This window comes from Pan troglodytes, chromosome 10, assembly GCF_028858775.2.
Source record: "Pan troglodytes isolate AG18354 chromosome 10, NHGRI_mPanTro3-v2.0_pri, whole genome shotgun sequence".
Taxonomy (NCBI): domain Eukaryota; kingdom Metazoa; phylum Chordata; class Mammalia; order Primates; family Hominidae; genus Pan; species Pan troglodytes.
In genome coordinates this window covers 118,512,408-118,539,063 of record NC_072408.2, presented here as the reverse complement: position 1 = coordinate 118,539,063, position 26,656 = coordinate 118,512,408, and the positions used below count along the sequence as shown (strand labels likewise).

Here is a 26,656-nt window from a genome sequence, read left to right as displayed (position 1 = left end):
TAGGCGTGAGCCACTGCTCCCGGCCTATTTATTTTTTTGAGATGGAGTCTTGCTCTGTCACCCAGGCTGGAGTGCAGTGGCGCGATCTTGGCTTACTGCAACCTCCTTCTCCTGGGTTCAAGCGATTATCCTGCCTCAGCCTCCCAAATAGTTGGGACTCCAGGTGCATGCCACCATGCCTAATTTTTGTATTTTTAGTAGAGATGGGGTTTCACCATATTGGCCAGGCTGGTCTCAAACTCCTGACCTCAGGTAATCTGACTGCCTCAGCCTCCCAAAGTGTTGGGATTATGGGTGTGAGCCACTGCACCTGGTCGGAACCAGGTTTAAATCCCAACTCTGCCCTTACTTGAAGAGTGACCCTGAGAGACTTATTAAACCTTTCTGAGCTTTGTTGTTGAGATGGAGTCTCGCTCTGTCGCCTAAGCTGAAGTGCAGTGGCACGATCTTGGCTCCCTGCAACCTCTGCCTCCCGGGTTCAAGTGATTCTCCTGCCTCAGCATCCCGAATGGCTGGAACTACAGGTATGTGCCACCACAACCAGCTAATTTTTTGTATTTTTAGTACAGACGGTGTTTCACTCTGTTAGCCAGGATGGTCTCAATCTCCTGACCTCGTAATCCACCCGCCTCAGCCTCCTAAAGTGCTGGGATTACAGGCGTGAGCCACTGCACCCAGCCATGTTGTTGTTTTTTAATCTGTAAAACATACACACTTCAAAGGGTAATTGCAAGAATTAAGGGAGCTTCCAGGGTACTTGTTACTTAAAAAAAGAAATGAATTAGGGAACAAACATACAGAGTGCCTGGCATGGTCTCTGGTTCCAATAAGGGTTCAATAAGTATCCCTTCTTGTTATTGAGGTTATTTTTATCATTTTTTGCTGGTATGAGTGGTATATATACCACCCAGCAGTACTAAGGTGACCCAATGACATGTCACTAATCCATCTTTTGGTCATTACTAGCAATCAGTTTACTACTCTATTTATTTATTTATTTATTTTTGAGATGGAGTCTCACTCTATCACCTAGGCTGGAGTGCAGTGGTGCGATCTCGGCCTACTGCAAACTCTACCTCTCGGGTTCAAACGATTCTCCTGCTTCAGCCTCCCAAGTAGCTGGGACTCCAGGTGCGTGCCACCATGCCCAGCTAATTTTTGTATTTTCAGTAGAGACGGGGTTTCACCACGTTGGCCAGGCTGGTCTCAAACTCCTGGCTTCAAGTGATCCATCTGCCTCAGCCTCCAGTTTACTACTCTAAAAAATTGTTTTGAAAATCCTACCATTACAAATGTTTCAAGTTGAAAAACTATTACAAAAGATGTTTTGGATTGGGGAAATTTGAACATGGGTTAGATATTCAGTATTATTATTAAATAATTGTTAGTTAGGTATACTGGTGTTGTGGTTATGAAAGACAATGTCGGCCGGGTGCAGTGGCTCATACCTGTCTGTAATCCAGCACTTTGGGAGGCTGAGGCGGATGGATCACTTGAGGTCAAGAGTTTGAGACCAGCCTGGCCAACAAGGCGAAACCCCATCTCCATTAAAAATACAAAAATTAGCCGGGTGTGGTGGCACATGCCTATAATCCCAGCTACTTGGGAGGCTAAGGCAGGAGAACTGCTTGAATCCAGGAGGCAGAGGTTGCAGTGTGCCCAGACCGCGCCATTTCACTCCAGCCTGGGCAACAGAGTGAGACTCCATCTCAAAAAAAAAAAGAAGAAGAAGAAAAGAAAGGAAAAAAAAAAGAGACAGGGTCTCACTCTATCATCCAGCCTGGAGTGCAGTGATGTGATCACAGCTCACTGCAGCCTCCACCTCCCAGGCTCAGGTGATCCTCCCACCACAATCTTCCGGGTAAGTAGGTAGGACTACAGGTGTGCACCTCCATGCCTGGCTAATTTTTTGTTTGTTTTTGTAGAGATGGGGTTTTGCCATGTTGCCCTGGCTGGTCTCAAACTCCTGGGCTCAAGTGATCTACCTGCCTCAGCCTCCTTAAGTGCTGGGATTACAGGAGTGAGCCACTATGCCCAGTCAATGTCTTTATTCTTGAGAGATGCATGCTGTCTGAAACTTATTTCAAAAGGTTCAGCCAAAAAAAATCATTATCTACATGTTAAAAGTATACATGTATACACACACACATACAGAAAATAAATGTGGCAAAATGTTAACAATGTTTTAATTTTTGATCTAGATGAAGTGTAAACAGGTATTCATTGTATTAGTTTTTCTTCTTTCACCTTTTCTGAAGGTTTCAAATGTTACATAATTAAAACATTAGGAAAGAAGAGACACTCAAAAAGCATGTTACAAAGCTGTTTAAAATAGTTTAGGGCCGGGCACGGTGGCTTACACTTGTAATCCCAGCATCATGGGAGGCCAAAGTGGGTGGATCACCTGAGGTCAGGAGTTGGAGACCAGCATGGCCAACATGGCGAAACCCTGTCTCTACTCAAAAATTACAAAAACTAGCTGGGCATAGTAGGGGGCGCCTGTAATCCCAGCTACTCAGGAGACTGAGGCAGCAGAATCACTTGAACCCAGGAGGCAGAGGTTGCAGTGAACCGAGATTAGGCCACTGGACTCCAGTCTGGGTGACAGAATGAAACTCCAGTCTGGGTGACAGAATGAGACTCCGTCTCAAAAAAACAAAACAAAACAGTTTAGAAAGACTCTGATTAAAAAAAAAATAAATAAAGACAAGCAACATGAAACTAGATTAATATGTATTTTTTGAAAGTTAAAAAAGATGTTTTCTACCAATTATCCCTAAAGCAGGCATATACTTATCTTGCAGGATAACTTAAATATCTGAGAACTTCTGGGAGAGGTTGTGATAAAGTTTCTTTTCCCTCCTACCCAAATTTTATTTGTCTTTAACAAATTGGAATTTGTGTTAGCATATGGGCTTTTCTCTCCTGTAGCTTGAAAGTGCAATAGCAAAAACATCTGAACTTTACCTTGAATCTTCACAGAGATCAAGAACGTTAGGGACAGGTACTCCAGCATTTGCAAGGGCTTTCATAATCCTGCAAGGACAAATGAAAATAAACAAAATTGCTGGCTGAATTGATGAGATTTTCTTGAAGTTACTTTTCTTTGTTTTTTGTTTGTTTGTTTGTTTTGTTTTTTGAGACACAGTCTCGCTCTGTTACCCAGGCTGGAGTGCAGTGGCACGATCTTGGCTCACTGCAACCTCTACTTCCTAGGTTCAAGCCATTCTCAGGCCTCAGCCTCCTGAGTAGCTGGGATTACAGATGTGCACCACCACACCCAGCTAATTTTTATATTTGTAGTAGAGACACGGTTTCGCCATGTTGGCCAGGCTGTTCTCAAATTCCTGACCTCAGGTGATCCACCTGCCTCGGCCTCCCAAAGTCCTGGGATTACAGGCATAAGCCATTGCGCCTGGCCTGAAATTACTTTTCTGAATTAAAAATGGTACATAAATTAAAATGAAATTCTAAAAAATATTCAATTGACCCAAAAGTAGGTAAGAACAAAAAAATGATGGGACAAACAAAAAACCAATGGTGAAATTGTAGACCTAAATCAAACATACCAATAATTACATTAAACTCAAAAGATGAATAGATTCCAATTAAAAGACAGAAGTTGGCCATGCATGGTGGCTCCTGCCTGTAATCCCAGCACTTTGGGAGGCTGAGGGGGAGGACTGCTTGAGCCTAAGAGTTCAAGACCACCCTGGCCAACATGGTAAAACCCTGTCTCAACTAAAAATACAAAAATTAGCCAGGCATGGTGGCGCGTGCCTGTAATCCCAGCTACTTGGGTGGCTGAAGCATGAGAATCGCTTGAACCCAGGAGGCGGAGGTTGCAATGAGCCAAGATCGCTCCACTGTGCTCCAGCCTGGGTGACAGAGCGAGACTCCATCTCAAAAAAAAAAAAAATAAATAAATAAAAGAAATAAAATAAAAATAAAAGACAGATGTTTTCAGCCTGGACAGAAAAACATGACCTAATTATATGATGTCTACAAGAGATATGCGCTGAATATATAAACATAGATAGGCTGCAAAAACAAGGATGGAAATGGAAGCATTATGCAATCACTAAGCATAAGAAAGCTGGTGAGGCTACTTTAATATCAAATAAAGCAGCCTTTACGACAGTGTACCACCAGAGATAAAGAGGGACATTTGAAAATGATACAACTGCAAGTTCATCAGAAAGATATTACAATCATAAGTATGTATGTGCTAAACAACAGAGCTTCGAAATACATCAAGTAAAAATGATCAAAATTAAAGAGAAAAAAATGGAGAAATCCAAAAGTCTTAGTTGAGCTTTTAACACTCCTTTCTCAGTAATGATAGAATTAGACAAAAATAGATTTATCTAAAGACATACATCTGAACCCACTACCAACTTGATCTGATGGACATTTGTATACCACTCACTCAGATATTGCAAAATACACATTATTTCAAGTAAACACAATATGTTCGCCATGTGCTGGTCCATAAAATAAATCTAAAAAAATTTCAATAAAAATTAAAATCTAGCCCAGCACACTAGCTCATGCCTATAATCCCAGCACTTTGGGAGGCCAAGGCGGGCGGATCACCTGAGGTCAGAAGTTCAACACCAGCCTGGCCAATACGGCGAAACCCCATTTCTATTAAAAATACAAAAATTAGGGCCGGGCTTGGTGGCTCATGCCTGCAATCTCAGCACTTTGGGAGGCTGAGGCGGGTGGATCACGAGGTCAGGAGATCGAGACCATCCTAGCTAACATGGTGAAACTCCGTCTCTACTAAAAATACAAAAAATTAGCCAGGAGTGGTGGTGGGCACCTGTAGTCCCATCTACTCGGGAGGCTGAGGCAGGAGAATGGCGTGAACCTGGGAGGCGGAGCTTGCAGTGGGCCGAGATCGTGCCACTGCGCTCCAGCCTGGGCAACAGAGCGAGACTCTGTCTCAAAAAATAATAAAAATAATACAAAAATTAGCCGGGCATGGTGCCTCATGCCTGTAATTGTACCTACTTAGGAGGCTGAGGCAGGAGAATCACTTGAACCCAGGAGGCGGAGGTTGCAATGAACCAAGATCATGCCACTGCACTGCAGCCTGGGCGACAAGAGCAAAACTGCATCTCAAAAAATAACAAACAAAAGGCCGGGCGCAGTGACTCATGCCTGTAATCCCAGCACTTCGGGAGGCCGAGGCAGGTGGATCATGAGGTCAGGAGATTGAGACCATCCTGGCCAACGTGGTGAAACCCCATATCTACTAAAAATACAAAAATTAGCCAGGCATGGTGGTATGTGCCTGTAGTCCGAGCTACTGAGGAGGCTGAGGCAGGAGAATTGCTTGAACCCAGGAGGTGGAGATTTCAGTGAGCCAAGATCGCACCACTGCACTACGGCCTGGGTGACAGACCAAGACCCCATCTCAAAAAAAACCAAAAAATTGAAATCTTGCAGGGTATTTGTCAGACTTCAATGGAATTAAACTAGAATTCATTCACATATAACATCAAGAAAAAAACCCCCAAATATTTGAAAATTAAACAATGCACTTCTTTTTTTCTTTTCTTTTTTTTTTGAGACAGAGTCTCATTATGTTGCCCAGGCTGGAGTGCCATGGCACAAACTTGGCTCACTGCAATCTCCGCTCACTGCAATCTCTGCCTCCTGGGTTCAAGAGATTCTCCTGCCTCAGCCTTGAGATTGGCTGGGACTATAGGTGTGCACCACCACACTTGGCTTACTTTTGTATTTTTAGTAGAGACAGGGTTTCACCATGTTGGCAAGACTGGTCTTGAACTCCTGACCTCAGGTGATCCACCTGGCTCGGCCTCCCAAAGTGCTGGGATTACAAGCGGGAGCCACTGCGCCCAGCCTTAAAAGTTATATATTTAAATGCTTGTATTAGAAAAGAAAAACAGGCCAGGCGCAGAGGCTCATACCTGTAGTCCCAGCACTTTGGGAAGCCAAGGCAGGCGGATCACCCGAGGTCAAGAGTTCGGACCAGCCTGACCAACATGGTGAAACCCTATCTCTACTAAAAATACAAAAATTATCTGGGTATGGTGGCGCATGCCTGTAATCCCAGCTACTCAGGAGGCTGAGACAGGAGAATCACTTGAACCTGGGAGGCAGAGGTTGCAGTGAGCCGAGATTGCGCCACTGCACTCCAGCCTGGGTGACAGAGCAAAAACTCCGCCTCAAAACAAAACAAACAATAGAAAAAAGTAACAAAACCAAACTGTGGTTCTCAGATCAATGTAATTGATAAATCCCTAGCTAGACTAACAAGAGAGAGAGAATACAAATTATCAATCAATACCAGCAGTGATAAAGAAAGGATATCACTAGGGTGGGCATAGTGGCTCACGCCTGTAATCCCAGCACTTTGGGAGGCCGAGGCAGGTGAATCACTTGAGATCAGGGGTTGTAGACCAGTCTGGTCAACATGGGGAAACCCCATCTCTACTAAAAATAGTAAATTAGCTGGACATGGTGGCGTGTGACTGTAATCCCTGTTACTTGGGAGGCTAAGGCAGGAGAATCACTTGGACCTGGGAGATGGAGTTGGCAGTGAGCCAAGATCATGCCACTGCACTCCAGCCTGGATGACAGAGCAAGACTCCATTTCAAAAAAAAAAAAAAAAAAAAAAAGGATATCACTATAGATCCTACGTATATTAAAAGGATAGTAAGGGAATATTATAAATCATAAATTCCACAGCTTAGGTGATATGAACAGACTCCTTAGAAATTACAACTTACCAAATCTAAAACAAGATGAAATAAAATATCTGAGTAACAACATTTTTGTTAAATTGAATTAATAATCAAAAACCTTGGCCAGGCACGCTGGCTCATGCCTGTAATCCCCAATACTTTGGGAGGCCAAGGTGGGAGGATTGCTTGAGGCCAAGAGTTCAGGCAATATAGTGAGGCCCCATCTCCACAAAAAATTTTTTAAAACTAGCCAGGCATGATGGCATGTGCCTGTAGTATTTGGGAGGCTGAGGCGGAGAATCACTTGAGCCCAGGAGTTCGAGATTATAGTGAGGTATCATCACACCACTGTACTCCAGCCTGGGCAATAGTGACACTCTGCCTAAAAAAAAAAAAAAATCAGCGAATACTATATATGCAGTTTGTATCTGCCTTTACTATCTTAAAATTTTATCATACACATTTGTTATTATAGGCATACTTTTATTAGCTGCAATAACAGCATAATCATTAAAGGTGAGCTATGAAATCTCACAGACTGGCTATAAAGCCAGACTCTAGCACTTGCTTACTAGTTTTATGACCCTGGGTATGCTGGTTAATTTTTTTTTTTTTTTTTTTTTTTTGAGACAGGGTCTCACTTTGTGAGTGCAGCGGTATGATCTCAGCTCACTACAACCTCTGCTTCCTGGGTTCAAGTGATTCTCCAGCCTCAGCCTCCCATGTAACTGGGACTACAGGTGCAAGTCACCAACACCCGGCTAATTTTTGTATTTTTTGTAGAGTCAGGGTTTCACCATGTTGCCCAGGCTGGGCTCGAACGCCTGAGCTCAAAGCAAATCTGCCTGCCTTGGTTTCTTTAAGGCTTACTTTTCCCAGTTGTAAATGAGGACTATAATTGTAACATATCATAGAGTTGTGAGGATGCTCTGCAGTAACAGACATTCGAAGCATTTATTTTAGTGCCTGGCACATATTAACCATTTGATAAATGTTAGCTATTACTATTACTGTCATTGCGACAAGTATATATACCAAGGTTTACTTAATTATTTCCTGATTATGGTACAGATTATAGTATATTTAAGTAGTTTCCAAACTCTTTTGTTTGTTTCTTGAGACACAGTCTCGCTCTGTCACCCAGGCTGGAGTGCAGCGGTGCCCACCTCGGCTCAGTGCAGCCTCCACCTCCCAGGTTCAAGAGATCCTCCCACCTCAGCCTCCTGAGTAGATGGAACTACAGGTATGTGCCACCACACCCACCTAATTTTTCGTATTTTTGGTAGAGACAGGTTTTCACTATGTTGTCCAGGCTGGTCTTGAATTCCTGAGTTCAAGTGATCCACCTGCCTCAGCCTCCCAAAGTGCTGGGACTATGTTAGCTACTGCTCTTGGCCTTCCAAATTCTTATTATTAAACAACTTTATGGTGAGCATATTAATACATACAGCTGTTTCCCCCTACTTAGAATTATTTCTTTAAGACAGAGCCCCAGAATTGGAATTATTAGGTCTGAAAGTATGAAAACGCTGAGGCTTTTAATAAATTGTATCATATTGTTTTCCAGAATAGTTCTAATTTACATTTGGCTTTTTGGGGGATTGGAGCAGGGTTTCACAATGTCTCCCAGGTGGGAGTGCAATGATGCCACAGTAACTCACTGTAGCCTTAACCTCCCAGCTCAAGCAATCCTCCCACCTCAGCCTCCTGAGTAGGTGTGACTACAGGTTCATGCCAGCACATCCAGGCTTTTTTCTGGGGGGGATGGGGGGGTAGAAACAGGGTCTTGCTGCATTGCCTAGGCTGGTCTTGACCTCTTGGGCTCAATGATCCTCTTGCCTCGGTCTCCCAAGGCACTGGGATTATAGGTGTGACCCACCAAGCCTGGCCCATAATTGTAGTTTTAAATGTCTTGGGGTGTTTTTATGGAGTGCTGAGTTTTCAGTTTAGGGCTGAGCTTGTGCACAGTGGAGGCTAGTGGGCAAGTGCTCCCCTGGCCCTGAAAACTTACCTGAACTCCCTCTCTATGGCATGGGCAGATGGAAGGAGTGTCCCTGGGGGCTTCTTCCTCAGAACTAGATCACGATTAGCCAGCCTGATGTAGTAAGTTGGATTTGACTGCCCGTGATCAAACTGAAGTAGTTCCAATGGGCCTGCAAGTTTGAAAACAAAGAAAACTCAAACCAGCCCTGGAGGACAGATCTGAGCAGACATTCTTTCTTTCTAATGAGTTCTGCATTTGGGCTTCAAAATATCCTCATCTGCCATGCAGTGCAAGAAAAGCACCTCTTCTCTGCCTACTAGGAGTGACTGAGTCCCAGGTCTACACTCCGCCAACTCATCAGGTCCAGGATCACATGCCACTACAGTTTGTCAAAGGCCATTCATTTTATACCACAGTAATTTTCTCAGTTTGTGCAGGTGTCCAATTTTGTCCTTCCTGCCAGCTCCTGCTCCATGAATAAAAACATGTTCATTCTGTTTATCAAGCACAAACGCAGCCATGGCAACCCATCTTGCCAAATGGAATGCTTTAAGCCTGAGGATGAAAGGTGCCCTTGCACGTCCCGCTGCCTGACACTGCCGGGACAGCTGAAAGGAGGGACACAGAGGCCTTCGGCCTGACCCAAAGCTGCTTTCATGAGATGCAATTTCCCACTGCACTAGGCTGAATTCTGTGGCTCCCTTGCAGGATCCTGGCTGAGGTGAAACTAATTCATTCTCAGCTCCATAAGAAGACTGAACCCTGGGTATAGACTGATTTCACTTGGTTAGAAGAGTAGGCAAGCAACAGAACTCGGCCTGAGTTCTTCTGGCTGGCCAGAGTGGGCGCCTCAGCTGTGCAGAGGCCACTACCAATAATCCAATTGCTGGAAAACATCCTAACATGAAACTCCATCAATAAAAGCCTTTTTCACGGAGCAAGTGGGTGAAGCCTTTATTACCTGGGAAAAATGTCTTCTTTGGCCAGGTGCGGAGGCTCATGTAATCCCAGCACTTTGGGAGGCCAAGGCGGGTAGATCACCTGAGATTAGGAGTTTGAGACCAGCCTGACCAACGTGGTGAAACCCCGTCTCTACTACTAAAAATACAAAAATTAGCCAGGCATGGTAGTGGGTGCCTGTAATCCCAGCTACTCGGGAGGCTGAGGCAGGAGAATCACTAGAACCCAAGAGGCGGAGGTTGCAGTGAGCTGAGATCATGCCATTGCACTCCAGCCTGGGCAACAAGGGCAAAACTCCATCTCAAAAAAAATTTAATTTAATTTAATTAAAAAAAATTTTTAAGTCTTTTTTGTTTTCTTTTGTTTTTGAGATGGACTCTCCCTCTGTCGTCCAGGCTGGAGTGCAGTGGCGTGATCTCAGCTCACTGCAACCTCTGCTTCCTGGGATCAAGCGATTCTGCCTTAGCCTCCCCAGTAGCTGGGACTACAGGCATGCGCCACCACACTCGGCTAATTTTTGTATTTTTAGTAGAGATGGAGTTTCGCCATGTTGACCAGGCTGGTCTCAAACTCCTGGCCTCAAGTGATCTGCCCACCTCAGCCTCCCAAAGTGGTAGGATTACAGGCATGAGCCACCACCCCTGGCCCAAAAGTGTCCTCTAAAGCACACAAGGCACCTGGTTTTCTGAGGGGGGAATGTGAAGGAGGAAAGAGAAAAACTTGTCTCCAAGAAATGGAGACAATTTGTTGCGTTTTAAAGTCATGCAACTTTTTTTTTTTTTTCCTTTGGAGACAGAGCCTTGCTCTGCTGCCCAGGCTGCAGTGCAGTGGCATGATCTCAGCTCACTGCAACCTCCACCTCTCAGGTTCAAGTGATTCTCCTGTCTTAGCCTCCCAAGTAGCTGGGGCTACAGGCATGTGCCACCATGCCCGGCTAATTTTTGTATTTTTAGTAGAGATGGGGTTTCGCCATATTGGCCAGGCTGCTCTCAAACTCCTGACCTCAGATGATCCGCCCATCTCGGCCTCCCAAAGTACTGGGATTACAGGGGTGAGCTACCACACCCAGCAACATTATTTTTCCTTTTTTTGGGGGGGGGGGGGACGGAGTCTTGCTCTGTCGCCCAGGCCTGCAGTGGCACTATCTCAGCTCACCGTAACCTCAGTCTCCCAGGTTCAAGCGATTCTCCTGCTTCAGCCTCCCAAGTAGCTGGGATTACAGGCGCCCGCCAAAACACCTAGCTAATTTTTATATTTTTAGTAGAGATGGGGTTTTGCCATGTTGGCCAGGCTGAACTCGAACTCCTGACTTCAGGTGATCCGCCTGCCTCAGCCTCCCAAAGTGCTGGGATTACAGGCATGAGCCACTGCGCCCAGCCCTTTTTTTTTTTCTTTTCCTTTTTTTTTTTGAGATGGAGTCTCACTCTGTTACCCAGGCTGGAGTGCAGTGGCACAATCTTGGCTCACTGCAACTTCTGCCTCCCAGGTTCAAGCAATTGTTGTGCCTCAGTCTCCAGAGCAGCTGGGACTATAGTTGTGCACCACCACACCCAGCTAATTTTTGTATTTTTAATAGAGTCAAGGTTTCACCATGTTGGTCAGCCTGGTCTCGAACTCCTGGCCTCAAGTGATCCACCTGCCTTGGCCTCCCAAAATGCTGGAATTACAGAAGTGAGCCACTACGCCCCGGTCAGCAATGCAAATTCTTTTTTTTTTTCCCCCCGAGATGGAGTCTTACTCTGTCACCCAGGCTGGAGTGCAGTAGCACGATCTCGGCTGACTGCAACCTCCACCTCCCGGGTTCAAGCAATTCTCCTGCCTCAGCCTCCTGAGTATCTGGGATTACAGGCACCCACCACCACACCCAGCTAATTTTTGTATTTTTAGTAGAGACAGGGTTTCACCAAGTTAGCCAGGCTGGTCTCGAACTCCTGACCTCGCGATCCACCTGTCTTGGCCTCCTAAAGTGCTGGGATTACAAGCGTGAGCCACCGCACCCGCCTGCCGATGTAACTTCTAAGTCGTCTTCACAAAATGGGCTGTCGTCTCAAAGCATTAGAAACTGTAAAATCCTCTGAGCACATACTGCAGTCCCCAAGTTCCTCTCCCTGTTGAAAGCAGGCAACCACTGCCATACCACACTCTCAGGTGTAAGAGTGGGATAGGTACACTTTTGGAGATGCATAAATAGGGAAGTTAATGCTTTTTCCCAAGCAAAACTGAAAGCAGTGCTCCGATGCACCAGGCCCAATGGCTATTTTCCTCACTGTAAAGCTTCTTTGTCTCCAGCCCATTCCATTAGGGTTGAAAAGTGAGAAACAGACCAAAACCTTCGCCTTGGAGAGAGCTACCAAAACATGAAAGAAGCCCACATACCTGTGGTCTGGATACCCAGTAAGTCTTTGAGGTACTTCTGCAAGGAATCTTTCGGAATTTCCATCGTCTTTTTCACAGGTCGAGTGTTTGGAACACCTACTCTCAATGTAAAACCCAAGAGAGCTTCTAATTCCTTTACTGCAGTCTCTGGGTCATTAACCTGGTTTCAGAGAGAATATGTAGATGTATATTTTTTGTTGTTGTTATTTTTCCCTTCCTTTCACAGAATGTTGAGAATATATACACGTATATATTTTTAATTTTACAATTCATGGTAGTACAGGTGCAGAGAATATATATTGAACAGGTGCCAGCAGTCAGTCCTGGCCTCAGGGGCTCCTATCTGTTTCCTAGGAGGTGTCTGAAATGTTTGTTCCCTGGTGCCACAAAGACATAGCACTTGAACATAAATTTAATTTACTCAGCAAGACCATTTTTACTTCCTGCAGAAAGGGTACACTCACCAGCAGTTTTGCCACAACAGTACACCAAACAAAGGAGACAGGGTCATTTATAAGCTGACGCATCCACCCTACTGCTGTGTCCAGTTTCCATTGGCTGGAACAAGACTTTACATTCTGTATTTGTCCTAATTGGCTAGCAACTTAAAACTTTTTAAAAGAGGCAAAGGTAGAGGAAAACAAAGGAAGAAGGAAGTAACTTGTAAAATGCTGAGAAAAATAAAAACACCTTCAAATAAAGAAGAGGAACAAGCTATGACCCAATACTTGCTTGGACCAGTATTAGCAGGCCAAGGCAAATATTTAGACTAAATTGCAGGAACTAAAAACATAAAATACATTAATTTCTTTATCGCAGCTAGCAAATATTTAAAAATGTTAGCATAGCTGGGCGCGGTGGCTCACGCCTGTAATCCCAGCACTTTGGGAGGCCAAGGCGGGTGGATCACAAGGCCAGGAGATCGAGATCATCCTGGCTAACACAGTGAAACCCCGTCTCTACTAAAAATACAAAAAATTAGCCAGGCGCCTGTAGTCCCAGCTACTTGGGAGGCTGAGGCAGGAGAATGGTGTGAACCCAGGAGATGGAGCTTGCAGTGAGCCGAGATAGCACCACTGCAGTCTGGACTGGACGAAAGAGCAAGACTCCATCTCAAAAAAAAAAAAAAATTTTAGCACAGGTCAGCTGGGTGTGGTGGCTCACGCCTGTAATCCCAGTACTTTGGGAGGCCGAGGCAGGCGTATCACGAGGTCAGGAGATCGAGAGATCGAGACCATCCTAGCTAACACAGTGAAACCCTGTCTCTACTAAAAATACAAAAAAATTAGCTGGGCGTGGTAGTGGGTGCCTGTAGTCCCAGCTACTTGGGAGGCTGAGGCAGGAGAATGGCGTGAACCCAGGAGGTGGAGCTTGCAGTGAGCCAAGACTGCACCACTGCACTCCAGCCTGGGCGACAGAATGAGACTCCGTCTCAACAACAACAACAACAAAAAAATTTAGCACAGGTCTTTAAATAAATTTTGCTTCTAAAAGAAGTTACTATTTATTCCTAATTAAATAATAAGGAAAGTCTTTAAAGAAGAACCTCTACTTTACTTTTTACAAAGGGTAGTCCTTTAGAGGGAAATTATCAAAGAAGTCAGTACTCTGAGGAAGGCCTTCAAACCCAGGATATTTAGCTAATGAGGGAGCAGTAGAATGCGTTTCCTCTTCCCATTTAACTCCTAACCACACTGAACTTTCTATCCTGCAGAGAGAAGCACTGGTCAACGGTTCACAAAACAGCTAGGCATGATGGTGTGCACCCACAGTTCCAGCCACTTGGGAAGCTTGAGGTGGGAGGACTGCTGGAGTCCAGGAGTTCAAAGCCCTCGGCAACCTAGCAAGACCTCATCTCAAAAAAGATTCACGGTCGGGCGTGGTGAGGCCGTGAATCTTTGGGAGGCGAGGCGGGCAGATTTCCTGAGCTTAGGAGTTTGAGACCAGCTTGGGCAACATGGTGAAACCCTGTCTTTACTAAAATACAAAAAATTAACCAGGCATGGTGGCGTGCACCTATAGTCCCAGCTACTCAGGGGGCTGACACACGAGAATTGCTTGAACCAGGGAGGCAGAGGTTACAGTGAGCCAAGATCATGCCACTGTATTCCAGCCTGGGTGACAAAGTGAAACTCTGTTTCAAAAAAAAAAAAAAAAAAAATTCACAATACCCTCTTGTGCCAAGAAGAAAGAAGATTATGTTACAATGTTTGCTCTTACCCTACAGGCCCATCAGCTCGATGATGAAAACCCAAACATAGAAGAATAGAAGCCAGGCATGGTGGCTCACACCTGTAATCTCACCACTTTGGGAGGGGAAGGTGGGTAGTTCGCTTGAGCCCAGGAGTTCGAGACCAGCTTGGGCAACACGGCAAAACCCTGTCTCTACAAAAAATAGTGTATGACTCTGGTCAGCTACTCAGGAGACTGAGGTAGGAGGATCACTTAAGCCCAGGAGGTTGAGGCTACAGTGAGCTATGATTGCACCACTGCACTCCAGCCTGGGTGACATAACAAGACCCTGTATGAGAAAAAAAAAAAAAAAAGAATAGAAAAAAGTTGGCATGAGACCCCCTCACATGGCTTCTCGTGCTTTACAGCAGTGAGCTGCATGGCCTGCATGGCTGGTGGCAGCTGGCTCCCCACTTAAGGCAGCATCACTGGATCATGAGGACAGTGTGAACACCCCCACAAAGGTCTTAAGCCTGCCATTCACCTCCTTTCCCATCTCTTTTCTCAACCTGCCTTCGCACTACCTGTTTGTCTTGCTTCCCATTGAAAAAACAAGCAGCTAGTCACATAGATTTCATAATTAACACAAAATAAGATGACTATGGAAACATAGGGGGAAACCCTAAGGAAAGCTAGAGCTACAAATGTAAAAAGATTACAGAGAAACATTGCATTAGTGGCTGGTGCATGGGAGGGAGTTCAAAAATTAGTGACTATTACCTTAATGGTGTGAATACCAAGTCTGGCAGCTTCTTTTAGATTTGGTCCAAGGTCATCAAGAAAGATGGACTCAGAGGGCTGCAGGCCGAGCCGCTCCAAGCACAGCTTGTAGATCCTAGGGTCTGGCTTACAGATCCCTTCCATGCAGGACTCCACGATCTGATGGAGGGACAGGAATGAGAGATGAATGTCCCGAAAGGTGGAGCTCCCACATGCATGCTGGTAAACTTTTTGAGAGGAAAAGCATAAGAAGGACAGTTGAGATTTATTATAACAAGTAATTTAAGAGTGTTATGATATAAAATGATATTGCCTTCTTACATTGAGTAATTTGACAATACTGGGTTACAACGTGGGGGCAAACTCGAGAAACCAAAGTGTCTGTTTCAGACACTGTGACCCTGTGCAAACGAGCAAAGCCATAATGGGCCTCAGTGCCATCATCAATAAAATGGGAATAATATTAATAGTCATCTTACGTATCTTAGCTCAGTAAGTTGTGAAACTTAAATGAAACTTAAGTGAGTTCCAAAATGACAAAGCATTTGGCTAATGTCACATCTTGGGGCTAAACAGAGCAGAAGAAAAGCTGTACATGTCAGTTTGACGGAAAGTATTTCACCATTTTTTTTTTTTTTTGGCAGAAAGAAGACACTATTACAGGTATAAAATAAATACGAACTTAGTGTTTATTTCAGAGGTTAAAAACCCATCCATACTCCATTTAGACAGAAATTTCATGGGAGGGCTGACACTGTTCCTGACATGCTAAGAGGCTCCTGTACTCTGACGACCTTGCTTCAGCCACATATCTGATCCGTAATGGGTGGAGGGTGCTGGTGAGAGTTCAGGAGAACACGGGAAAGCCTTCTCAGTGTCAGGCTGTCTCTGATCCACTGATTCCCCGAAAGTCCTTTTACAGTGTCCCCAGGGCTTAATCTCCTATAGAGTGGGCCCAATCTCCTATAGCCACATAGCCTATAACCAATACCCTCTGATCTGCCCTAAGAACAGAATAAATCTCTGACTTGCCACTTGGAATGACCCAAGCTCTCCAAGGCCAAGGACAAACCCAGTGGCCCCTCTCTCTACCCTACACTTGCATTCTGGGTTGGGTGAGAACTGCCCTTTCAGGTAAATAAATGTCTGGAATAAACTGGACCTTTCTACTTTCTCTTGTCTCCTAAGGACCTGAATGAGCTAAAAAAAAAAAAAAAAAAGTCTAAGAAGCTACCCTAAAGAAAACGTCAATAGTGAGAAGTACAGAAGCAGGGTGTTTCAGACACCAGTCGATGTAACGTACCAGATGGAAGTGGCAGAGCTGTACTGGCTGAGACAAGAGCTAGGAGAGTGGAGGGAATTGGGGGGGATGGGGCAAAGTTCCAGGAAGCATTCGGCTCCTCTCACTAGGTGAATTACATCTGGGGGAAGTAAAATAAATTCTTAAGATTTATTTGATAAGATCTCTAGCCTTCTCTTTCTTATTTTGCACATGATGGCATGAACTTATTCAGGGCTTCTATTACTTTCTTGGCAAAGCAGGAACTGTGGGAACAAGGTCAGTGTTTTTCCAAATGTAGATCAGATAAAAATGATTTTATTTATCAAGGCTCTATCCCAGGAAGATGGAGGGGAAGCCTCCTTCTCAAGGTAAGCATGACAGAGGCTGTGTGATAAGAGAAAAGCATGGACAGAATCTGAAGTCCCTCACTGCATCTTGGGGTATCTCACCCCAGCTGCAAGGCAGAATCACCTGTGGAGCTTTTTCGAAATACACATGCCTGGATCCCAACTAGACATACTCAATGAAAGCCTCCAGGGAAACAGACCCAGCATCTTTACAAACTCCCAGGTCATGTGATGTGTAGGCAGAGTTGAAAATCTTTAATCTCACTGGCCCAACGAAGGGTACAAATACACCCAGGCATAGGCAGATGTAGGGCTAAGGTAATATGCCACTTCCTGGAGTCCAGCAAAAGTAGCTCTTCCAAAGATGGAAAGAATCAGAAAGGGGCTCTGGTAGCAAAATGTCCAATACTTGAGTTATCAGAGAAATTTAATCCGATGTGTTCTAGAGGCTACCATGACTCTCACTATATTTCATGAGCTGTTCCCTTTTGCACTGACTCAGAATATCCTTGGAGGAATGGGCCAGGGGAAGCGTCCTTCTGATCCATCACAACTCTAAAAGGTGCTGGAAGATCAACTGCCAATCTGGTTTGGAGTTTCTAAAGGGAATTATCACTGCTGTTGGTTATAAGACAAAAACAAACATTTTTAAAGTATCCAAATAGGGCCAGGCACAGTGGCTCATGCCTGTAATCTCAGCACTTTGGGAGGCTGAGGTGGGTTGGTCACTTGAGGTCTGAAGTTTGAGACCACCCTGGCCAACATGGTGAAACCCAGTCTCTAATATTCATAAAAAACACAAAAACTAGCCAGGCGTGGTGGCATGCACCTGTAGTCTCAGCTACTAGGAGGCTGAGGCACGAGAATTGCTTGAGCCCAGGAGGTGGAGGATGCAATGAGCTGAGATTGCGCCACTGAACTCCAACCTGGGCGACAGACAGAGACCTTCTCTCAAGGAAAAAAAAGAGAGTACCCAAATAGGGGCCAGGCACGATGGCTCATGCCTGTAATCCCAGCACTTTGGGAGGCTGAGGTGGGCAGATCACTTGAGGTCAGGAGTTCGAGACTAGCCTGGCCAACATGGTGAAACCCTGTCTCTACTAAAAATTCAGGGGTGGTGGTGCCAGGGGTGGTGGTGCATGCCTGTAATCACAGCTACTCAGGAGGCTGAGGCAGGAGAACTGCTTGAGCCTGGAAGGTGGAGGCTGCAGTGAGCCGAGATGGTGCCACTGTACTTTAGCCTGGGCAACAGAGCGAGATGGTCTCAAAAAAAAAAAAAAAAAAAAAAAAAAAAAAAAATATATATATATATATATATATATATATATATAAATAAATAGGCCAGGCACGGTGGCTCATACTTGTAATCCCAGCACTTTGAGAGGCTGAGGTGGGTGGATCACTTGAGGTTGGGAGTTCGAGACCAGCCTGGCCAACATGGTGAAACCCCCGTCTCTACTAAAAATATAAAAATTAGCCAGGCATGGTGGCACACATCTGTAATTCCAGCTACTCAGGAGGCTGAGGCATGAGAATCACTTGAACCTGGGAAGCAGAGGTTGCAGTGAGCTGAGATTGTGCCACTGCACTCCAGCCTGGGTTACAGAGCGAGACTCCATCTCAAAATAAAAAAATAAAAATAAATAAATAGGTAAAGTACCCAAATATAGCCAAGCATGTCAAAACGATAGGTTTATCACATGACAGGTTGGGATACACACATGGAGCAGATGGATTTAGTATGGAAGTAAATCAGGCCGAGGAAGGCAGTAAAGTTTTATTGGACAGCGCTGGTCTAGGAACTAACGTCACAGAAATAGAAGGCAACATAGTTGGTCTTAGAAAAGGCCAAAGGATCCATTACGACATGAGGGCTGATAGAGATGCTTGTGTTATATGAAGACTAAGGTTCGAATTTAGAATGTAAAGCTGAAGTGTCAACCAGTAATCAAATGCCATAAATGTCTGACCTTGCTAAGAACACAGTGATATCTTAAAGGGTCTGTTTTCAACATATTGCATTTAAACCTAACTTAGTCAAGTGTCTGAAGGAAAAACTCCCTCACTCAAGACCTGCTGGAAGACAGCATTTAACATTGCACCCTGAAGCGAGGGCACAGATTCTGTTCCAATGGTTTTCAATTAGCTCAAGCTTACCACATCAAACTGTTTCCGGTCCAGGGGCAAAAAGCTTTTCTGGTTGGGAAGATAAAAATTATTGCTCAAGACTGCAGTCTGAAGACCTTTCGCCCGAATTTGAGTTATGGCCTCAGTCATCACTGGGAACTGCTTTGCCACTCGCTCACTGGTCAGCAGAGAGAAAAATGAGTCCACAGGCACGGAGGTCGTCTTTAACTAAGAACAGGAGAGGGCACAGGAGAACAGCAATCATTAAGAGTGACAAACACTCATGGCCAACAGAAAAAAAAAAAATGCTTATTCCTGGCGTCCTTCTGCTCTCTGCTACAAGAGCCGAGGCTCATAGCTTGCTGCCTGCAGGAACTGTGTTCCTCAGCCCCTGTGCTGAACTCTCATATAAGGTTTTTAAAAGTTATCCAGGACTAGAGTTACAGGCTGGGCACAGTGGCTCACACCTGTAATCCCAGCACTTTGGGAGGCTGAGGTGGGAAGACTGCTTGAGCTCAGGATTTTGACACCAGCCTGGGCAACAAAGTGAGATCTAAAAAAAAATTTTTTTTAACTTAGCTAGGCTTGGTGGCACATACCTGTGGTCCCAGCTACTCAGGAGGCTGAGGTGGGAGGATGGCTTGAGCCTGGGAGATTGGAGGTGCAGTGAGCTATGATCAAGCCATTGTACTCTAGCCTGAGCAACACAGTAGGGAATGGAGCTATTTATATCAATATTACAATTAAATGAGTTCTTTATTCTGCTCATGGATTGCTAGTTGAAAAAAAAACAGCATATCGTAAGAGGATACAGTGAAATCTAAAAGTATATGAAGTATATGTAATTTAATTTTTAATGATTGAGAAGTCATTTAATGCTTTTTGTATTGCCTCAGTATCACCATTATGAACTTTAGTTTCTGATCAATTTTTTTCTTGTTTTTAAATTCAATCTGTGTGGGTTTTGAAAACTCTTATAAGGCCGGGCGCAGTGGCTCACACCTGTAATACCAGCACTTTGGGAGGCTGAGGCAGGCGGATCACGAGGTCAGGAGATCGAGACCATCCTGGCTAACATGGTGAAACCCCATATCTACTAAAAATGCAAAAAATTAGCCAGGTGTGGTGGCACGCACCTGTAGTCCCAGCTACTGGGGAGGCTGAGGCAGGAGAATTGCTTGAACCCAGGAGACGGAGGTTGCAGTGAGCCGAGATCATGCCACTGCACTCCAGCCTGGGCAACAGAGCAAGACTCCGTCTCAAAAAAAAAAAAAAAAGAAAGAAAGAAAGAAAGAAAGAAAACTCTTATATTATCACATTTCAAAATCTGCAAAGGCAAGTCTGCTATTTTATATATACATATACACACACAGATTTTAGAACAGCTTTACTGAACTATAATTCACATGCCATGCAAGTTACCTATTTAAAGAGTACAATTCAATGGTTTTTAATATATTTACAAAGTTGTGCAATCATCACTGCCATCAATTTTAGGACATTTTCATTACTCTAAAGAGCAAACCAGCCAGGCGTGGTGGCTCACGCCTGTAATCCCAGCACTTTGGGAGGCCAAGGTGGGCAGATCACAAGGTCAAGAGATCAAGACCATCCTGGCCAACATGGTGAAACCCCGTCTCTACTAAAAATACAAAAATTAGCTGGAGCTGGTGGCACACGCCTGTAGTCCCAGCTACTCGGGAGGCTGAGGCAGGAGAATCGCTTGAACCCAGGAGGCAGAGGTTGCAGTGAGCCGAGGTTGCTCCACTGCACTCCAGCCTGGGCAACAGAGTGAGACTGTGTCTCAAAAAAAAAATTAAAAAAAAAAAAAAGTAAACTGTACCCATTAACAGTCACTCCTCATTTCCCCCAAAGTTTCCTTGTACTAGAAAACCACCAATCTACTTTCTATCTCTATGGGTTTGCCTATTCTGGACATTTCACACAGATGGAATCATATACCATGCAGTCTTTTTTGACTGGCTTCTTTCACTTTGCATAATGTTTTCAAAGTTTACTATTACATATACACATATATGTTTATATATATATATATATATATAAATTGTGGAAAATATATGTAACACAAAATTTACCATCTTAACCTTTTTTTATTTTTGTTTTTGAGATGGAGTCTCACTCTGTCACCCAGGCTGGAGTGCAGTGGTGTGATCTTGATCCCGGCTCACTGTAACCTCTGCCTCCCAGATTCAAGCAATTCTCCTGCCTCAGCCTCCCAAGTAGCTGGGATTACAGATGCCCACCACCATGCCTGGCTAAATTTTGTATTTTTAGTAGAGATGGGGTTTCACCATGTTGGCCGGGCTTGTCTTGAACTCCTGACCTCAGGTGATCCGCCCTCCTTGGCCTCCCAAAATGCTGGGATTACAGGTGTGAGCCACTGCACTCGACCATTTTTAAGTACACAGTGCAGTGGCATTAAGTACAGTCGTGTTGTCGTGCAACCATCACCATCACCACCATCTACCTACAGAACTTTTCTTACTATATTTTAAATTATATTTTAGTAGAGCTATTGCGGTTACATGAGTTATATAAAGAGCTTAGAACAGTGCATAGTACAGAAAAAATGTTCAATATTATTATTGCTTTAAAAAAGCTTTTTTATCAAAGCCATTATGTAGACAGCTCCTGTTTTAGTATCTATTAGAGGGGAGCTTTCAGGTTGCTGAATGCATGGAGGTGCTGGGAGGAGGGTGGCAGGCCTGGAAAGGGCACAGTGGCTCTAAAACCTTTGCCCCCAGGTATCTTGTCATCTGGCTGTTCATTCGTATCCTTCATAACATCCTTTATAATACACCAGAAAACATTGAAAAAATATATGCTGGAGGAACTTAGTAAAGAATTTTTTTTTTTTTTTTGAGACAGAGTCTTGTTATGTTGCCCAAGCTGGAGTGCAGTGGCACGGTCATGGTTCACTGAAGTTTCAATCCCTAGGGCTCAAGCCTCAGCCTCCTGAATAGCTGGGACCACAGGTGTGCACCACCATGCCTGGCTAATTTTTTTGATTTTTAGTAGAGACAAGGTCTGGCTACGTTGCCTAAGCTGGTCTCAAACTCCAGAGTTCAAACACTTCTCCTGTCTCAGCCTCCCAAAGTGCTAAAGTTACAGGCGTTAGCCACCACGCCTGGCTAAGAATATTTTTAGTTATTCATATATGAATTGAACATTGAACACCTAGGGGTGAAAGAAATAACTTTATTATTATTATTTTTGAGACAGTTTCGCTCTTGTTGCTCAAGTTGGAGTGCAATGGCATGATCTCAGCTCACTGCAACCTCCACCCCTGAGGTTCAAGCAATTCTCCTGCCTCAGCCTCCCAAATAGCTGGAATTACAGGTGTGCGCCACCACAGCCAGCTAATTTTTTGTATTTTTAGTAGAAATGGGGTTTCACCATGTTAGCCAGGCTGGTCTCGAACTCCTGACCTCAGGTGATCCACCCCCTGGGCCTCCCAAAGTGCTGGGATTATAGGCATGAGCCGCTGCGCCTGGCCTAAGAAATAACTTTAAAACATGTAATGGGTTATTAGGTTTCACTTTATTTTCAGTTTAACTAACTTATACATGAATGTTGCAACCACTACTCAAGGCAAAAAGAAAAATATGGAAATGTAGGTATGTTTACCACTCACCATTTCAGAGCAAAGTCTCCCAAATTCTCGTAAAAAACCCTCTGCTGTTATTTCTGCTCTCATAAATCTCATCCAGGGCCCATTTTCACCACCTTCCATCAAGGCCTTTAATATAGTTCCAGAAGGGATACGATTCTGTACCTCCCATTCTATAGGAAGCAAAATATGCAAAAGTGGAATACATTGACACATGCTGGGGTTTAGGGAGCTCAGGAAAATTACCATACCAGTTCCTACGGCCTCGCTGTACTGCCAGGGTGGATGCTGTTGGAAATTTGCAGACATTCACAAAATGCAAAATCTCAACCTTAGACCCCCCGAGGAAGAGCAATGCTAATGTGTACAACAGAGAGCACACTGCTATGAAGCATCAGATCCTCAGTGGTTGCTTGAGAGGACTCCGGGCACTGCATGATGAATTTTATTCCTTGGTCTCATATTCACTGGACCATATGTTAGGTCACTTACCTGGACCTGGCAGAGACTATGGAAGCACATGAAGGAATAAGCCAGATCCTGGTGGCCCCTAGAACATGCCCTTCCTTCTATAGGCTATAGTAATTCTTCACAGCATGGAGTGAGTACACTGAAATGTTTGCCTGAAATGCTGTCTTTGTGGATAAGGAAGCAAATTTCTTCTTTTTTTCAGAAAAAGCCTCACTCAGTCACCCAGGCTAGAGTGCAATGGTACAATCTCAGCTCATTGCAACCTCCACCTCACAGGTACAACTGATTCTCGTGCCTCAGCCCCCCAAGTAGCTGAGATTATAGGCGTGCGCCACCAAGCCTGGCTAATTTCTGTATTTTCAGTAGAGACAGGGTTTTGCCATGTTGGCCACGCTGATCTCAAACTCCTGACCTCAGGTGATCTGCCTGCCTCGGGCCTCCCAAGGTACTGGGATTACAGGTGTGAGCCACTGTGCCTGGCCAAGAAGGAAATTTCTGTCCACAAAGAGCTAAGGCAGTGGATGGATCAGCATCAGCATCTGTAGAACACTGGGAACATTTGTGCAAGGACTGTTTCTCCTCATCCACAGTTGCTTTTTCTGTCTATAATACAGATGCTGGGGACAAATATATACATACAACATTCATAATTATATATCTAAGACAAAATACACTTTACATATAGCTTTTGTTTTGGAATTAAAACACCTTTGTTGTTTTTTTCTGATAAAGTAGTGTCTGTGCATTGAAAATTTTTCAGACAATATATTTCATAGAAAACTATGCAAAAGAAAGTAGGCTGAGTGCAATGGCTCACACCTATAATCCCGGCACTTTGGGAGGCCAAAATGGGAGGATCGCTTGAGGCTAGGAGTCTGATACCAGCCTGGGCCACATGATTAAACCCTGTCTCTAGAAAAAATTTAAAAATTAGCTTGGCGTGATGGGTTGCACCTGTAATTCTAGCTACTCGGGAAACTGAGGTGGAAGGATCGCTTAAGCCCAGGAGTTTGAGGCTGCAATGAGCTATGATGGTGCCACTGCACTGCAGCCTAGGGACATAGAGCAAGACCCCATGTCTTAAAAAAAAAAAAAAAAAAAAAAAAGAAGAGGAAGGAAGGAAGGAAGGAAAGTAAAAGGACAAGCAGTCCTATCTTTCAGAAATAACCAATGTTAACAATCTGGTATATGTCCTTTGAAAATAACAAGACTTTTAAAACTCAATCCAAAAAATACTTCTTTAATTTTAGAGCTAAAGCATATAGCATTTTTCACAGTCTCGGAGTTGGCAAGCATGTGAGGAAACCGGCACCATCATATGCTGTTGATGGGAGCGTAAACAAGCACAACCTCTGCAGACAGCAATTTGATAATTTCTGTCAAAATCTGAAATGCACATACATTTGACGTAGTAATTCTACTTTCAGAAATTTCTTCCATATATATTTATGAAAGTAAGCAAAGGTTATGTACAAGGTTGTTTGTGCAGAATTGCTCATAATAAAAAGAACTAGAAAAGTTAAATGTATACTAATAAGGTGTTTATTACATCAATTATGATATATTCATATAACGGAATACCACACAGATGTTAAAACACATAAACTTGCCCAAAAGTCAGCAAAATATGGCTTGGGGCCAAATCTGTCTCCTATCTATTTTTTTAAGAGATGGGGTCTTGCTGTGTTGCCCAGGCTGGCCTCAAACTCCTGGGCTCAAATGAACCTTCACCTCAGCCTCCCTAGTAGCTGGAACTACAGGCACACACCAGCATGCCTGGCTCTACCTATTTTCGTAAATAAAGTCTTATTGGAACACAACCACACTTGTTTACTATTGTCTATTATTGCTTTCTTGCTGCAATGGTAGAAGTGAATAGTTGTGACTGAGAGTATGGCTCACAAAGCCTATCTAGCCCTTCTTTATTTTTGTTTTTTAAGATGGGGTCTTGCTGTTGCCCAGGCTGGGGAGCTGTGGCACAGTCATGGCCCACTGCAGCCTCAAGCTCCCAGGATCAAGTGATCCTTCTGCCTTAGCCTCCTGAGTAGCTGGGATTACAGGTGCGTGCTACCATGCCCAGCTAATTTTTTTATTTTTTGTAGAAATGGGGATCTCACTATGTTGCCCAGGCTAGTCTCAAACTCCTGGCCTCAAACAGTCTCCCACCCCGGCCTCCCAAAGTGCTGGGATCGTAGGCATAAGCCATCACATCCACCATGTCTAGCCCTTTATAGAAAAAGTTTACTAACCTCCAAACTAGATCCTAGACATATGCCAACTGATATGAAAAAGATGGCAAAATATCATACTGAGTAAAAAAAAAGCTATGGAACAGTCTACAGCATATGATCCAATTTGTATATGCCCCCCACACCCCCCCCAACACACACGGGCAATTTTTCAAAAATAAACAAGAAACTTTTCACAATGATAACCACTTAAGTCTGGAACCAACTGGGAAAGGGTCGAGGTGGCAGCAGGAAATTTTCTCTGTATTTTATGCTCTTTTAGCAGTGACTATTCAATAAATGGGGTTGGCATAACTAGGTTTCAATATGGAATAGAAATTAAGTTAAATCATCTTTCAGGCCATCACAAAACAAATTCCCAATACAGTAAATATCCAAGTCAGAAAAACAAAATTCTAAAACTTAGAAAATAATATAGAAGGCTGGGCGTGGTGACTCATGGCTAAAATCCCAGCACTTTGGGAGGCAGAGGCAGAGGTGGGCAGATTGTTTATGCTCCCAAGTTCAAGGCCAGCCTGGGCAACATGGTGAAAACCCATCTCTACAAAAAATACAAAAATTAGCCAGGTGTGGTGGTGCGAGCCTATAGTGCAGCTACCTGTGAGGCTGAGGTGGGAGGATAGCTTGAGCCTGGGAGGCAGAGGTTGCAGTGAGCCGAGGTCACTCCACTGCACTTTAGCCTGAGTGGCAGAGTGAAATTCCGTCTCGAAAAGAAAGGAAGAAAAAGAAAACTTTGGTACAGCTAAAAGCATTATCAATAAAATCAAAAGACAAGGCATAAAAGGGAGAAAATATTTGCAAATCATGTAACAGATAAACGGTTATTACCGGCCGGGTGCAGTGGCTCATGCCTGTAATCCCAGCATTTTGGGAGGCCAAGGCGGGCAATCACCTAAGGTAGGGAGTTCGAGAGCAGCCTGACCAACGTGGAGAAACCCCGTCTCTACTAAAAATACAAAATTAGCCAGGGGTGGTGGTGCATGCCTGTAATCCCAGCTACTCAGGAGGCTGAGGCAGGAGAATCATTTGAACCTGGGAGGCAGAAGTTGTGGTGAGCCAAGATTGCACCATTACATTCCAGCTTGGGCAACAAGAGCAAAAGTCTGTCTCAAAAAAAAAAAGGTTTACTGAAAATCAACAAGAAAAGTGAGCAATTCACGGAAAAACTGAATGACCAATAATATTTAAAAAAAAAAAAAAGGCTCACTACTCAGGAGGCGGGAGAATCACTTTAGACTAGGAGTTCGAGACCAGCCTGACAGCCTGGGCCATACAGCAAGATGCTCTCTGAAAAAAAAAAAAAAAAAAAAAAGGCCAGATGCAGTGGCTTGTGCCCATAATCCCAGCACTTTGGAACCCTGAGGCAGGCAAGTCACTTCAGGTCAGGAGTTCAAGACCAGCCTGGCCAACATGGTGAAACCCCATCTCTACTAAAAACATATAAAAAATTAGCTAGGTGTGGTGGTGCACACCTGTAGTCCCAGCTACTCGAGAGGCTGAGGAAGGAGAATAGCTTGAACCAGGGAGACAGAGGTTACAGTGAGCCGAGATCACAGCACT

The 26,656-nt window shown here is 44.2% G+C and overlaps 1 protein-coding gene across 27 annotated transcripts in view; it reads right to left on the bottom strand.

Moving 5' to 3' along the window:
• Positions 1-26,656, bottom strand: part of ACAD10 (acyl-CoA dehydrogenase family member 10) — a 70,351-nt gene that overhangs the window by 29,822 nt on the left and 13,873 nt on the right. For 21 of the 27 annotated variants that reach the window (XR_001708292.4, XR_010147778.1, XM_063784965.1 and 18 more), the window contains 6 exons: positions 22,401-22,549; positions 18,776-18,973; positions 14,990-15,148; positions 12,038-12,197; positions 8,729-8,870; positions 2,968-3,036 (listed from right to left, as the gene is read on the bottom strand). Coding sequence is in view for 25 of the 27 variants with exons in the window: in XM_063784965.1 (XP_063641035.1) it covers positions 2,968-3,036; positions 8,729-8,870; positions 12,038-12,197; positions 14,990-15,148; positions 18,776-18,973; positions 22,401-22,549 (877 nt within the window). In the remaining 2 variants the exon portion in view is untranslated. The remainder of the gene's footprint in view (positions 1-2,967; positions 3,037-8,728; positions 8,871-12,037; positions 12,198-14,989; positions 15,149-18,775; positions 18,974-22,400; positions 22,550-26,656) is intronic. The other 6 variants (XM_063784972.1, XM_063784978.1, XM_063784980.1 and 3 more) reach the window with 1 other exon arrangement.